We start from the raw sequence: 16,254 nt of genomic DNA on the forward strand, positions 1-16,254 counted from the left end.
TTATGTTTTGACATGCAGGCTCACAGCTTTATTAAGATACTATTTTTTTAAAAAACAGATAAATCCCCTCTTACAAATAGTACTATAATTTGAAAGTGTTTTGTCAGTCTGTTAAACAGAACACATAAAGCAGGCTTTTTAAATAATCAGTTTCATTTCAGGCACTATCTATATTTCCTGTGCAAGCAGTTAATATGTGGGTTTACCACAATTGCAACTGTTTTTCTTGCCCTTCCTTAAGATTATTTTATTCTCAGAGCAATGTTTTCATTGAGCAATTTCTCCCTTACAACACAGGCAATAATGCTATACATACCTATGAAACCTAATCTGGCATTGTGAAAGCAGAAAATAATCATTAAAGTTCAGACACAAAAGTATAACAAGTACAAACTAGACAAACAATACTGTTGTGCATGTATTCTACAATACCAGCCATACCAATAGGAAGAGGAATAGACACTACATTCCTCAGGCATAGTGAAGAAATGGAAGCAAATTCTCATAGTCAAGAAATGGAAGCAAATTCTGTTTTACTTTTATGACAGGAAGGAGGGGAAATGTTTGTGATATGTTTTGATACTAAAGCAAATTCCCTGTTTTCAATAAAAGAATATTGGTGAGCCAGATGTGCATTAATTTCTACAATTCAATGATGTCTTATGCTAGTTTTGCAAAACACTGTAGTCTATTTCTGAGGACTATAAAGACTGTCAGAAGAGATGGGCATTCATTAGCTTGCTGCAATCTGAAAGTCAGCAGGTTAAGGAAGAATGGGTTTTAGAGGAAATTACAGGACACCCACAAATCTTCTTAAAGGTTTGATGGGCAAGAATCACAAAAAGGATGAGTCTAAAAATGCAGGCCACATGAACTATACAATGTTTAGATTTACCACCCTCCCCTCTACAACTTAAGGTGTAAATATATTTGGGGGGGGGGATTGTCACATCGAATTTGGGTCAAAATAAATGAGGCCTTAGAGCTCTTGAGCAACATATAGGGAGAAATTAAGTTGGATAATGTGGTAATCAAATTACTTGAAGCACAACTAGAAATAAACTCAAGATCACCACAGGTTTTATACTTCATTTATTCATCTCTTTGGCAGTAAACACCCAATTTATAAAATTCTGAAACAGCAATTAGAATCATTGTTTTGGAAATCTGCAGCTATCAATGGAAGTTAAAAGATAAGAATTTCCTCCTACAATTTTCATACTCAAGAAAAACACATAATACAATATTGCAATAATCTGAAATTTATGCTGTAATCCAGAAACAAGTAAACTTTGTTGCCTGGTATTTGTCATTTGATCCAAGCGTATATGAAAACTGGAAACTGCTGCACACTGGGTTGATTGTTCTACTTCCCTATAAGAATTAGCAGAAACTTTTCAAAGTTTTGGCACATTTGATTTCCCCATAGCTCTACCTGAAAATGCTGGGCTCTTTTAACAATTCAAAGCAAAAGTTTTAGCATTCCTTGTTCCTTTTCCCCCCCATTTCTATTGTGGTGACTGTCATAGTTATACAGTATTTAACACTACCGCAATTTCTGAACTGTATTGTGCAAAGCAGGCACCCAATACCAGTCAGCTTGAAAACATTTCAAGCAGGGGTGCTAGAATTTAAAAATGACTAGGAAATTATTCTATACCGTTTTGTGAACAATATCCAAATAACTGAATTTAATTACCTCTTAATCCTCCTTCATAATATAGTATCCCACAAGGAGAAGGAAATAATGCATCAAATCCCCAAAGTATCTAATCCACCAGCACTTTCTGCAAGCAGGAAAAATACAATTATTCTCAAAGCTTCTGAAGTTACGAGTCAATAGCCAGCTGGCTGCCCATTGTTATTTCCATGGTACACAGTCAGAGGCCAAAATCAGAAGTTGTTCCCTGCTGAATTCATCCCAGGAAATTCACCTTTCCACAAGCATACCCCCTGCCAACATATCCGGCAATATAAGATTAATTCTTAGAAACATGAGATTAATAAAGCAACTAAACTAATATCAGATGCATTTCAATAGAGAGAAATATTTATGTTACAATCTTCTGGAAGCATTCAAAAGGACTGAAAATCTATATGAAGTAGCAGATAAACAAGATCATGTCAGAAACTGTTCTCCTTAATAATCTGACTATGAATTGCACACAGGGCTGGGATGCTACCGGTTCTTCCTGGCTCTATAGAACCAGTAGCTCTGAAGAGCAGCAGACGCAGAATCGGTTCTGTGTCTGCTGCTGTTTGGCCCGCCCACCCAGGCTCTTACCTGACCTTTATTTCCTGCTTTTTCAACCTCCGCTGTTTTGCGCGGCACAGCTGAGGTTGAAAAAGCAGTTTAAAAAGTGCTTTTTCAAACACTGCGCAGCGCTTATCAGCTGTCCAGGCAGCACAGCTTATGGTGTATTACACATGCACACAGCGCGTTTCTGGTAAAATGTAAAATTAGTGAACCTGTAGTAATGCTGGTTGAATCCCACCCCTGATTGGACAGATAATGTTCAAAATTTAAATCTGTTGAAAGAATGCAGATGCAAAACCACTGCTCATATTTATTGAAACTTGTGAGTTTCAATTCTAGGTAAAAGCTAGTATTATAAGCAACCAGGGAAACAACACATACATATATTTGCAGAAGTATACAAATTTCTCAGTATAAGGGCCAACATGAAAAATATTCTCCTTACCCCAGCCCACTATTTGCATTAGAGCAAATTTCAATAAAAATTGCTTCTATGAAATTAGATACATAGATCAGTTGGTTGGATGCTTTAAATCTCGCTTTTCAGAAATGCTCTGACTTAGACCTCCTGAAATTTCAACAAATTTCCAAGTCTTCTGTTATCAAGTATTTCCCACAATCTTCCTAATCATAAAAGTCTTTGTAAAGAAAAAGTTCTCTTTTCCATTTTAGTTACATTTTGTTGTAATGTAAGCTTTGTGCAAACTGGCCTAAGAAAATGAGGAACCTAAACATAAATAAGTTTCTATGTTTAATAGATCAGTTGTAAAACAAGAAACCATAAATACTGACTTCATAGCATTCTTTGGCAGATAAAAAGACAGATAGCTTTTAATGCATAAGCCATTTCATAGATTCTTGATTCATACAGTTCATAAGTCGCTTTGTCAGTGTGGGTCATTCATGACCTGTATACAATTTTGTTTAGCCTTTTTGCAGGCAAGAAATGAGAAACCACTGAGATAAACACAAATGCCTTTCAGTGATATATTTTGGGAATACATCATTTTATTTGAGATATTAAATGGGCTTTATTTCCAAGAAATAAGCATATTTTTTCTGGAAAAAGATAATGTATTTAGTTTAAAAATGAACCTCACATATTATAAAACTTAAAATTACTGCTTGAAGGATGGATCTGGTATGGTTAGATCAGTCCTTAAACAGCTGTCTTATTAGCTGCTATCCTGGTTGACAATCAATGTCTTCATGACTATTAGGGTGAGTGGGGTGATTTTCAGCAGAGATTTCTAACCACTCTATTAATTTACTGAAGCAGTTTTCTCCTACAGCAGCTTAATGTTTTCCAGAGATATTACAGCTTCTATTAGCCCCTGCCCAGAAGTTTCATAATCTGCAATATGACTTCCCCAAACATGTAATAAGCCATGTTAGATCAGAAGAAAAAGCACCAGTTTATTGGCTCCAACCTCACCATTTAGACCATCAATCTTCCTTTCAGAAGAAAAAAGCTAAAAACCTTCAAAACCTGATTAAATCAGGGATGTAATCTACTTTTTGCATTTAGAAGGAACCTGTTATTGATCTAAAGGAATCCACTTTAGTTTCTGGTCTTGTTTATATCTATATATCCAAATTATCTGTGCATGAGCGAAACTATTTATAAAACTACCTTTGCAAAACAAAATGAATAGAGGGAAGCAAAAAAAAAAAAAAGCAGCTGATCAGGAAAGAAACATGTTAAAGTTGTACAAAATTCAGTCTGTTAAAAGTTTTTTTTTCCTGCCTCCTATATTATTTAAAAAATCTACCCAAAATAACACTTTCTTGAAATTTATTCTTACCTGAGATCTGGCAGCAACTTGAAACATAGGTTAGACAAGTATAAGCTTTCTCAAAGCTGTTGTATCTTTAGAGCGGTCAGAGTAACACCCAAGAGGCTTTTCACCTCCTCTGAGTAAGCTGCCAAAGCTAAAAAGCAAAGAACAGGGCGGACGGGAACGACAAACGGAAATATATTCATTTTAAGCAGCGCTACCTGTGGAAATAGGGTGGAGCTTCTGAGCTCGTCCCATTTCGCCTCCAAGGGGGTCTTCAGAAAAGGGGCAAAGAATCGTTTCCATTGATTGACAGTTGCTTTGACCAAATGAAATCGTTAGAGCGAATAGCGTTTCCATGCGCTTTCCTGGGCGGCGGGATGTTTCCATGATGTCAGTAAGCAGCGTTTCTAGGGCAGGTGGCAAGGGGCGATCTGATGCGGGCGGGCGGGCGGGCAGATACCAACTGAGATCAAATCAAAGAACCTGTCAACCTGCCGGCGGGGTAAGACTTCTGTGTGCAAGAATGGTTCACCCTAACTGTGCTGCCTTTTCCAAAGTTAATAAGAAAAGATGCTTAGCCTGAATCGTAGGTGGGTTTAAATTTAAGTCCAAAGAGACTCACATATTTTAAATATAGAAAAGGTTGCGCTTTGTGCAAACTCAAAATTTTAGTTCAATGAAATAACCCCTCCACCTCTTCCTAATCATATCTAATTATGAATTACTTTCCATAATTTCTTGGGCTTTATACCACAAACACATGCAAAGTCGTTCTTTTAATGTAGAACAACGGTCAGATTTTAAGAAACACAATTTTCCGGAATACCTCACGCTCGCCCGGGGTCTTTCCCGAACGGCATTAAAAGCTATTTAAAGAAATGAATACCAGCACTAATAAATAGCAAGTCTCCAGCAAGAGGTAATGTTTAAAAAATGAACGCGTTTTAGTGGAGGAATATTTGCAACGGAGAAGAACTTAAAAGGATCGTAAGCTGAAAAAAAACCAACCCCTTCGTTCACTTCCATACATCAAGGAAATTGTATTACAGTGACGATTCAAGCATGGCTAATTAGACCAAAATAGCACTTCGCTACTTTAAAACCATTTTGCAGACAAACTGAGAAAAAGAAGAAAAATGCAAGAAAGGTTTCAGGTGTACCTTATTTTTTTAATTAAGAAGCAGGAAGCAGCCCCAGACATGCTCAGATCGCTTTCGGGCTCATTTCAAAGTTCTAAATAGTTGCTTCGGTCTTCCATTCTCTTTCTATGGATTCTCAATGCAGTAACAAAAGGAAGGTTCCGCCAGCGCCGCCCAGATTCTGCTAAGGCTGTGGTTGCTATTGGCTGTTCTCAAAGAGGCGGGGTTTCGCCTTGCTTTCTTCCAGTAATCGCATCAATTATTTGGCACGCCGTTCGGCTTCTCTTGGCTAGCGAAACGGAGTCTAAGTGATCGGAATTCCTCTGGTGGCTCTTTACTCCTCCGCGGAACTATAGAATATAATGCATGGTTCTTGGCCATTTCACTACACAAAATTGTTTTGATTACCGTCGTTTCTTTCCAAACCATAGAAAACAGAATGTTTATGGAAATTTTAGAGTTTGCACATAGAAAACATAACTCAAACCCCCACTCCTTTAACCTTAAACTATCTACTATTGACCGCACCACATTCCTGGTGCCTACCTTCCCTGTTATATTCTCCCCATTTATTCGTACCTATTTCCTGTATTCATACTCATGTTTATTCTTACATCTATTATCTTGTAAGCTATTGACAAATCAAATAAAAAAAAATACTTCATACTCCTGCCATCTATTTCCCACAACAACCCTATAAGGTGGTTTGGTCGAGCAAGTGACTGGATCAAAATCACCTGGTTCGCTCTCATTCCTAAGGGATGTAGAGATATCCACAGGGAGTTTTAGACATGAGTGAGGTATATAAAAAGGGGATGTGATTTTGGGAACAGAAGCATTGGAGCAGCAGTCTGTAAAAGGATTTATATATATATATATATAGATAGATTTATATATAGAGAGAGATTTATTTATATATATAGATTATTTATATATATATATATATATATATATATATATATATATATATATATATATATATATATATATATATATATATATATATATATATATATATATATATATATATATATATATAGATCTTTGGTTATTCAGGTTTTCTCCCACGTAAAATTGGAAGTATCTAGGCGACGTTTCGATGAAGTCTCATTCATCATCTTCAGGCTTGTGTCTTCGGCTTTGTGCTTCTCGGCGTAATGTGAGTTTGCAGCTGCTTCTTCCTTTTAACTGCTAGTGTGGGTGTGACTTGATTGGGTGGGGGCTTGGCTGTGTTCTGAATGGCTGGGGGTGGTTCTGTTCATGTGGGTGCTTGGTTGTGCTCAGGTTAGTCTTAGTTGCTGGGGGATTTGAGCTGGACTGCTGCTCCAATGCTTCTGTTCCCAATCACTGTCCTACCTTCCCCCCCAGACAGGTAGATAATGAAACAATAAGATTGTGTGCTGCTGGAGGTTTCCCCTGGATATTGATGGAACCTGGGGAAAAATATTTCTTTAAATATCAACTGTGAAGACATATTAAGATAAATTACTAATGGGTTAGGGAGATGAAACAGCAATGTAAAGACCTGGCAGAAACAATGTATTGCCATGATGCATTTGTGCAATAGTTGGATGAAATGCGTAAGGATGAAATGCCACTGTCTACATATTGAGAGTACCAGTTTGGTATAGCAGTTAAGGCATCGAATAAGAAACTGGGATAACTGTTTCTAAACCTACCTTAGGTACAAAATCAGCAGGATGGCCTTGGACGACTTTCTAGTCAGCTCTAGCAAACAGGCAAATTCAGTGATGATGGCAAACTACTAGTACTTCCAAAAAACCTTACCAAGAAAACTGTAGTGATTAGTCCAGACAGTTTCCAGGAATTAACATTTATTTAAGGGGGCCAAAACAAAAACAAAATAAATATTAATGTGAATCTGTATCTCTGTATCTCCCTAACTCTCTCTCCCAAAACCCTTGCTTCTCTTTCTTGATGGCTGCAGCAAAATAATTGGTCTCTTGCTAGTTTAGGATAAGTATAAAAATTGTTTTTGAAAGTTGTGTAAAAGGCTCGGTTTTTAGTCTTCTGTGTCGAATTGATATCTATTTGTGGCACAAGCTGCTCAAAATTATAATCATATTCATAGTTCAAATTTAGAAAATAAAGCAAAATTTCAATTTAGTTGTAAAACTCTTTGCCTTAACAATTAGTTAACACCTTTGAAGATGCTGCATAGCCCTTGGATGACCTTGGCCGATACTGAAAAAAATAGGTAGAAAAACTAAGAAGAGTCAGATCTAATTAGTAAATTAGTGTTTTCAAATACAGCTAACTATAAGATATGTGAATTTCAAGATGTGTTTTGCAATGCAGATCTTAGCAGCCCTTTACTATTCACCCGTTGCTTAATGTTGTTGGTAATAGAAGCCCAAATCCTACATGGGAGGTGAACTGAGGTACAGTTTAGACTACAAACCCAACTGTGAAGACATTTTTTATTTTCATTTTTCAACTTTAAATCCCTCAATTCAGCAAGCGCAGGAACTATTTGTTGGACATTAGAAATTGGCAGGAGTTGGAAGGCTTCCCCTTCTTTTTGTAATAAAGTATGCTTTAAATTCAAGGCGAAATACATTCCATCTCTGATGGAGATAGGGATGAAGTTGGTTGGAAGTTCCTTTTTTGAAAGTTCTACTTTTCTAACTTCTTCAAATTCCCATGACAAAAGGACAGTCAGTTTTATTTGAGGGAAGGAAGGACTGAACAGGAAAGTGGATTGGAGATACTACTAAAACTCCTATTGTGCATCTGTTTATACTGTTCAATTAGTCCAAATGGTATATTATTAGAGCAGAGCAATTTTTGGATCAAGGTACTTCAAATCCACTAACTTAAAAAGAGTGAACAAAGATCTCGAACCCATGACTACTGTGGAATTAAAATTTCAAGGATTTTCAGACTACTTTTATTCACAAAATTGTGGTGGCTACAAGAGCCCCCTAATCACATGTTTGTGGCTTCTGATACTACCTGTGGGGTTCCACAAGCAAAGCCAATGAGGAACAGGCAAAAAGTCAGAAGTCACTCCCACTCCCTCTGCATTTTTGTTTGCCCAGAGTCATTCTGTCCAACTTTTTACATAATTAAATATTGACTTACTATCTACATGGGGGGAAGTACCAGTATGCAGTAAGATACCCCAAGGCTCTGTCTTAGGCCCAGTACTATTCAATTTCTTTATCAATGATTTAGATAAGGGGATAGAAGCAGAGGTAGTATTCAGCAGGTAGCGGAAATTTTGAGGAATTCAGAGAACCGTCAAATACCACCTCTGAGTGAGATTTTACAGTATCCTTCCCATGCTACGCTCACCAAGCCACGCCCACAGAACCGGTAGTAAAAATTTTTGAATCCCATGACTGGATAGAAGGGAAATTCAACAAATTTGTAGATGACACCAAGCTGGCAAGAATAGTGTCAGGGTTCCAGCTATTGCCCTAATTACTCCAGAAGATAGACTCAAGATCTAAAAGGATCTTGACCAACTTGAATAATGGGCCCTATTTAACAAAATGAAATTCAATGTAGAGAAAAGTAAGATTTTACATTTATGCAAGAAAAACCAAATGCACAAGAATAGAATAGCTGGTACCTGACTCAAGAGTAGTAACTATGAGAAGGACCTTGAAGTCCTAGTGGACAATCACTTAAATATGAACTAGCAATGTGCTGCAGCTGCCAAAAAAGCCAACACAATCCTAGTCTGCATTAAAAGAGGGATAGAATCAAGATCATGTGAAGTATCAATACCTCTTTATGATTGATTGGTAAGTCCACATTTGGAATACTGTATCCAGTTTTGGTTGCCACAATATAAAAAAGATGCTGAGACTTGAGAAAGAGTGCAGAGAAGAGCAGTAAAGATGATTAGGGGACTGAAGACTAGAACATATGAAGAATGGTTACAGGAACTGGGTATATGTAGTTTAATGAAAAGAAGGACTAGGGTAGACATGGAAGCAGTGTTCTAATATCTAAGGGGCTACCACAAAGAAGAGTGGGGTGAAGCTATTATCCAAAGCGTCTGAAGGAGGGACAAAAAAGCAATGATGGAAACTAATCAAGTAGAGAAGCAACTTAGAACTAAGGAGAAATTTCCTGATAGAACAATTAATCAGTGAATTACTTGTCTCCAGAAGTTTTGGTGCTCCAACACTGGAGATTTTAAAAAAGAGACTGGACAGTCATTTGTCTGAAATTATATACGATTTCCTGCTTGAGTAGGGGGTTGGACTTAGAAGACGTCCAAGATCCCTTCCAACTCTATTATTCAGATATGACCCAATGGTTTGCAGTCTACTAGTATATCAAGAATACATATTTATTCAGGATGATTCTCAGCAGATCTCCCATCAAACTAGTTAAATGGATTTGATGGCATAACAAATAATATATAGCTGGTTCAAAAATAAAATTCAAAGACGGTTTTTCATCAGTTTGAAGGTGTCACAGGATTTAATTTTAGGCCTTGTGCTCTTCCTCATCTGTAGACCTCGATATAAAATAAAATAAATGTTTTTCAAATTTGCATTATCAAAAGGTCATTCACAGTTGACTCAAAATTGGGTAGACATGTAAAGGTTAAAGCATCAGGCTAGAAACTGGGATATCACCTCAGGCACAAAGCCAACTGGGTGACTTAGGCCAATCACTTTTATCCCTAGGAGGCAAGAATACAAAAACATGAGCAAAACATCTAAAATAATGTTCTGTACTGTACCCGAGAGAAAGTCATGGTATAATGAATTAAACATGAGACTCAGAATTCTAGCCCTGCCTTAGGCATGAGAATTGGGCGGCTGACCTTGGATTATAGTCAGTCTCTCTCTCAGCCACCCACCACACATAATTGTTATGAAGAAAAGAGGAAGTGGGAGGAACATTAGATATGTTTGCACCTTGAGTCACTTATAAAAATAATAAAGTTGAAATTGAAATAAAAAAATAAACTAAAGTTCAATCAGAAGTTTATTTATTTATTTCAATTTCAATTTTTCCTAACAGAAAGGACAGATTGACCATGAAAAAGATTTTCCAGAGGGGTCCTTTGCAATTAATATAATTAAGGAGAGAGTAGGCAGGGATCCTTTAAATTCCGTCTCAGTGTGAGTATCTGCAGGGCATGGTCCAAAAAGTCAGGATTGTGGATGGGACAATGCAATCAAAGCTTAGCCTATTTGTTATGTGTGTTACACACATGATAAAAGGGGTGGAACTTTGATAATACCATCCTGGTGATTTTTTTTAAACAACATTCTTCAGATATCCCTGAATTGCCAAAATGGCTAAACTAAAGACACTTTTGACAGAAAAGTCACTGCAGAAATTCACTTTTGTACCAATATGATATAAAATATAAAAACTATACTTTATTTATATTATACCAATATAATATAAAATATAAAAAATTGAAATATATCACATGGATTAGATGATTGTCAAAAAAAATTAAAAAGTTTTTTTTTTTTTTGGGGAGGAAAATGGACAGGGGATCTAAGAAATATGTTCAATTCTTAGATTAACATTATAATATAATGTTAATCTAAGAATTGAACATATTTCTTAGATCCCTGCCAGAAGTCAAGTCATTCTTTGCATGTATTTTAATTTTCCTTTCTTTTTCTTTACAGTATATTTTCTGCACCTTTATTTTTATTTCATTTTCCTCTTCATCTTTCCTTCTGATTGTGAGTTTATTTTATTTTTAAGTGTACATTATGTAAAATTTAATAAAATTAATATGAAACAGGATATCTTTGAATTTCAGCCTTAAGCAGAAGCTGGACTTGATCTAGATAACCTCCTTAACATGACTCTATGATTATGCAGTAACTTAAAAAATACAATTCTACATTCTGTTTCAACTTTTTAAATCCTTAATTATTTGGTTTTCGTTATATTAAGGCAGGGGTGTCAAACTCGGGGCCCAGATCTGGCCCAGGAGGTGCTTAGATCTGGTCCACAGGGCCACCCTGGAAACAGCAAAGGAGTGGCCCGTGATGCTTCTGTCAGCAAAGATGGGCTCCTGAGCTCCGTTTTTGGATGCAACAGCTTCCTGCAACCCTCTTCCAGACAAAATGGAGCTCAGGAGGGCCACCCTCCCAAACTCCATTTTCTCTGGCAGAGGGTTACAGGAAGCCATCACAGCTGAAAGCAGAGCTCAGGAGCTCATTTTTGCTGGTAGAGCGTTCAGCCACCACAGGTGCCCCCGACACAAGTGACATCAAGCTGGCCATGCCCAGCCTGACCCCCCCCCCAAGGTCAAACACAATTGTTTGTGGCCCTCAATGAAATCGAGTTTGACACCCCTGTTTTAAGGCCTCCTTTTCTGTATATTCCTTTCTTATATTCTAGTGCACATCAGAGAATGCACTTCAAATTCCTTTGGTGGATAAACAGTTACTACAATCTTTTCAACTGAAATTCCCTTTTGAAAAATTCTTTACGCTGATCCATTAGAAAAAATTTCCCTGATTTCTAAAAAAATAGTAATTCCATTCTCCTAGTGACTTTTCATGAAATATCTTTTTTGCTAATTGTTTTCATATTACAGTATATGCTTATGTTTTATAACGTGTGTAAAGATACAGAATATATCATTGTATATAAAAAGATGTCTTTGATACCTTCATGCTCTGCAATAAGTGAACATAAAATTATTTCTGTTTGTTTTGCCTCTATCTCCTTTTTTGTTCCTCTCTGTATTTCAAACTATAAATTAACAATTATAAGTTATAAATAGAATATTTGATGGCCAAACCAGACTGTTCCATTTAGCAGTTTAAAGTATATTTTGGAAGCTGTTTTCAATAATATCTGTTAATGTGCAATATTTTTAGGATACAGTTGTAAAGAATGGGCTGGAAAAATATATGTGGAAAACATATTCCCTGAAAAAAATAACGTTCAGAACATGAGCTGAGTGCAAACCTAAACATAGTTTTTACTCCAAAGTGCTGAAGATGAGTGGGATGGTTGATGAACAACAGGGACACAAGAACAATCAAGTGGGCTGGCTTAATTATTGCTAATTTAATGGCATTTTCACAGCCTTTTTATAGCCTCACTTGAGGACATGGAATTTCACTGAAGCAAATGGACTCTGACCTAAGCCACAAAACAGTGCTAAAAAAAACCCCTTCTTAAATAAAAGCAGTTTATTTAGTTACCTATGTGTGAGTTGGGTGGCTATATAAATTTGTTAAATAAGTAAATAAAATACAGCATTTTTAACCATGCAGAATTAAATATGTTCAACTAGCAATATACTTTAGTTAAGCTTCAATGCAGAGTTTAATCAAAATAGAAATAGAAATCCTGCTCCCAACGTAGGAGAATCAGACTTTGGGTTTTTTTTCCAGCACTCTCAAACTGAATTATAGACTCTTGTGGGAAAGTATGAGCTTACTGCAAGAAATCTATGCCTGCCACCTAATCTATATCTCCCTCACTTCAAACAGAGGGAACATTCTTAATAGGGGTCTCAAGATGTTCTCACCAGCTGGGCAAATGATGCCTGATGTAATCTGATATTATGTTGTGTAGAATTTAAAGATCATCACCAGATTTTTGAATTGGGCCTGGAAACTCACCCAATATTAGGTCATTTCCTATGGTATCATGTGTAAGTATATCAATAGGAGACTGTCAGGAAATCCAGATGTGTCATCTTCAAAAAATGAAGACAATTGTAGTATAGTGATATAAATAAAATGGACAGTAGTCTGCAAAGTCTATAATCAATTTCAAGTTGCTGCTTTTTATGAGAAAAAGGAAGATTTGAAGAAATATAATGATAGAAAGTTCTTCTGCTTCTGACCATTTTGATTTTGGTTTGTGTGGGTTGTTTTGTTTGAGGTTTTCTTTCTTTCTTTCTTTCTTTCTTTCTTTCTTTCTTTCTTTCTTTCTTTCTTTCTTTCTTTCTTTCTTTCTTTCTTTCTTTCTTTCTTTCTTTCTTTCTTTCTGAAAAATGATCATTTAAATGGTGAGATTTTACCAACCAGGCTTAGTTATAGAAATTATAATACAAAAAGAAAGAGACTCAAAATAGGTTTTGATATGATAGATGTGTTGTTAAGGGAAAAAAACATTAAAAGTAGGGGTTCTGAGGAAAATTTGTTAGTTTGCATACACTATCTGGGGAGGGTCATCAGTGCACTCCTTTCCAGAAAAGCAATTGGCAATAGACAATGCACAGCTAGATGAAGAAATAGTTTGCTTTTGCACACTTTGCATGAATTTTGTGGCTCAATTTAGATCTTTTAATGACTACAGTTTACTGTGTGAATTTCACAAGTCAGCCAGATAAGAAGTATCAGGGCTCCATGGACATCCAGGCCTGGGAACACAATAAGTTCTTCAGAGATTTAAAGAACATTTGAAGGGTAAAAAGCATATGTACCTTGGGGAGGTGATATTGCAGAGGGTGACACTATTGCAAAGAAAGTATACTTCCTTGGTTCTTACAAATGATAGTCTTTAACTGAAGAGACCATGAGCACACCACCTCTTCTGTTTGATCATACCCAAAAGGCAGAAATTATTAGAGACAAGGACTTCTTGAAATAACCAGGCTCTGTGCTATGAAGGACTTTATAGGGTGACAAGCAACTCCCTAAATTGCAGTTGAAAATCAACTGGTAACAGTGCAGCTCATTAAGCAGAGGTTACATGATGGGTGTGAAATGCCCACTACACCTTGCACTACAGCTTGCATTTGGAATGACTATAGCTTCCATATGGTTTTTAATGACAGCCTACCCATGTAGAGTACACTATCAGTGCATGAATGAGCATCTAAATAGTTGGTCAGTTAAACAATGGAATTAATGAACTAGATGAACCTATAGACAAAAGTCCTCCTGCTTACAGCTTTCTATCTGCTTCAGCAGTATTTGAAAATCTAGGACAGGGTCCTCAAACTTGGCAACTTTAAGACTTGTAGACTTCAACTCCCCAATTCTTTGAAGATCTCTGATCTAGGAGGATCCCTTTGAATGAGGAAGTGCAACCCCATCCTGGTCTACAAGTTAAAACCACCCCAAATCTAGAGATTCTAAACAGTCCCAGTCCTTCTCAATGTAGTCAGAATTAAGCCTGAGACTATTCCTTCCTATCCAGATCCAAACAGTTTACAGAAAGTGGGACAGGACGTTTTCACCTTTGCAGTCAGGAATGAGATATATAATTAAGTATCATCAGCATATTGAGATTCCAAATGGATAGATGATTTCTCTCAAGTCTTTTCTTTGTTACAGTAATGGAATACTAACATTAGGATGGGAGAGCTTCTTAGGAAGATTAAATTACTACAATACTTTGAAATTGTAGAATATTTACAATTATCCGTGCAAATATTTCAAATTTTTGTTGGCATGTTTACCAAGTATTATATCTTTAACTGTAATGTTACATTGCAAAATGTAAAAAAACTAAAAAAATCAGCAACATAACTTGAAAATACCGGGTCTTACATAAAATCCTTTATTTCCTTTTCAGAAATATTCACCTATAGTCAGAAAAACAGAAACAGATATGTCTTCTCTGTGGCATCTCCATCTAGGTATGCAATTAGGAATAATATTGTAAGTGATTTGTGCCAGAATCGAAGAGATTCAGTTTGATATTTTTAATAAGAAGAGGACCTTCCAACACATTTCTGCCACTAACACAGTATGTGGGGAAGAAAACAAAGAAGCTAAGAAAGAGTGAAAGCTAATCCACGCTGAAACCTATCCCTCTTCAAATAACACTTATTAATAAAGGATTAGGCTGTCCAGTAATCATTACAGAAGAGGTGAATTTATACTTCTGGCAGCATTATCAACCCTCTCTGATGTCTCACTGAAAGACATTTTTGGATAATATCTTGAGAAAATCTCATATTTGTGCATGTGCTTTACCTGCAAATGAGATTCACAGAACAGCCTGTCCTGTTAATTATGATGCTACTTATTGACAAGAATGGAGCCAGCTTCTTTATCTGCTTCCTTTCTTCCTCTTTCCCCCTCTCAAGAAAATGGCATAATAGAACAATAATGCAGCAGCTGGAAAGAAGAAGTCATTTATGAACAAGAAATACCGGTGCTTAGAAAAAAAATGGAATTGTGATTAATCAAAGCTTCATGTAAATCAGCAGGGTGATTTGGGCTGTTAAAATAAATACAATTCATTGAAAGTTATTTCCCCACCCCCATCCCCTGTATTTCTTACCAGATTCTCCTTCTTACTCCATACTAAAACAACAATAACCCAGTTGTAATTGTAAGATTTTAGCCATCAAAGAAATAATAGAGAGAACAGGAGGCAAAGCAAAACTAATAACTAGAATTTGGTTAGGTTCTAGAGGCTATACGTAGACAGACAGAAGTAGATAGAAGAAACATTACAACTTGGGCTACAATAAGTCATTAATTTAAATCTAGCAAGCAGATAAAGGACAAAGAGGAGAAATAAAGAATCTATTTTCAGTGTGGGAGGAAGGTAATAGGGAATTGTTCCAACACCGAAACCAATGTTCCATAGTAATAGTCAATGTATTATTGCTAGGTCAGAATGGATTTATTGAATATACAGCAGTAAAGAGCATCCCTTCCCCCATGAAATACAGTGATCTAGCAGAGAAGAAGACAATGTATTTTGTATTTTCCAGAACTCCCTTATACCATATACTGATATCCAATATTTTACAGGCAAAAATCAATGGAACAGTTTTTGATTATTTTTAGATGGGAAGTATCCTACTACAATTTGACCCTATGACGCTATTTTCATGAAATGGGAAAGGGGAATCCAACCACACCCTAACCCTCAGTCTTTGGAAAATATCATTCCTGTGAGTTGTGCATTACTAATTACTACTGTTCCAGGTCTTTGCAAAAAGAAAAAAAGATTTTTTCATCCACTCCCCATGATGATTTCTGGCTTCTGAAACTTTACCTGGTATAGTTTAAGTTCTGCATGCTAGTAGCCACTCAGCATATTCATCAGTTAATTAATTCAGCTTTCCCAACTGGTGCTCTTATTATGTGTTGGATTTCAAGTCTCATCGATCTTTTGAATTCATCAGTTC

General features: G+C 36.3%; 2 protein-coding genes across 14 annotated transcripts in view; one reads left to right on the plus strand and one right to left on the minus strand.

Moving 5' to 3' along the window:
• Positions 1–5,334, minus strand: part of OSBPL3 (oxysterol binding protein like 3) — a 115,415-nt gene extending 110,081 nt beyond the window's left edge. For 4 of the 13 annotated variants that reach the window (XM_026706425.2, XM_026706419.2, XM_026706423.2 and 1 more), the window contains exons 1-2: positions 5,199–5,327; positions 4,063–4,189 (exon numbers count right to left, since the gene is read on the minus strand). In XM_026706425.2, the coding sequence (XP_026562210.1) occupies positions 4,063–4,089 (27 nt within the window). In that variant the 5' untranslated portion in view covers positions 4,090–4,189; positions 5,199–5,327. Of the gene's footprint in view, positions 1–1,699; positions 1,788–4,062; positions 4,190–4,256; positions 4,410–5,198 lie in introns of those variants that run through there. The other 9 variants (XM_087915301.1, XM_087915299.1, XM_087915300.1 and 6 more) reach the window with 6 other exon arrangements.
• Positions 1–16,254, plus strand: part of PALS2 (protein associated with LIN7 2, MAGUK p55 family member) — a 240,270-nt gene that overhangs the window by 208,249 nt on the left and 15,767 nt on the right. The window lies entirely within an intron of this gene.

Source organism: Pseudonaja textilis, chromosome Z, assembly GCF_049901715.1.
Source record: "Pseudonaja textilis isolate UNSWEBS1 chromosome Z, rPseTex1.2, whole genome shotgun sequence".
Lineage (NCBI taxonomy): Eukaryota > Metazoa > Chordata > Lepidosauria > Squamata > Elapidae > Pseudonaja > Pseudonaja textilis.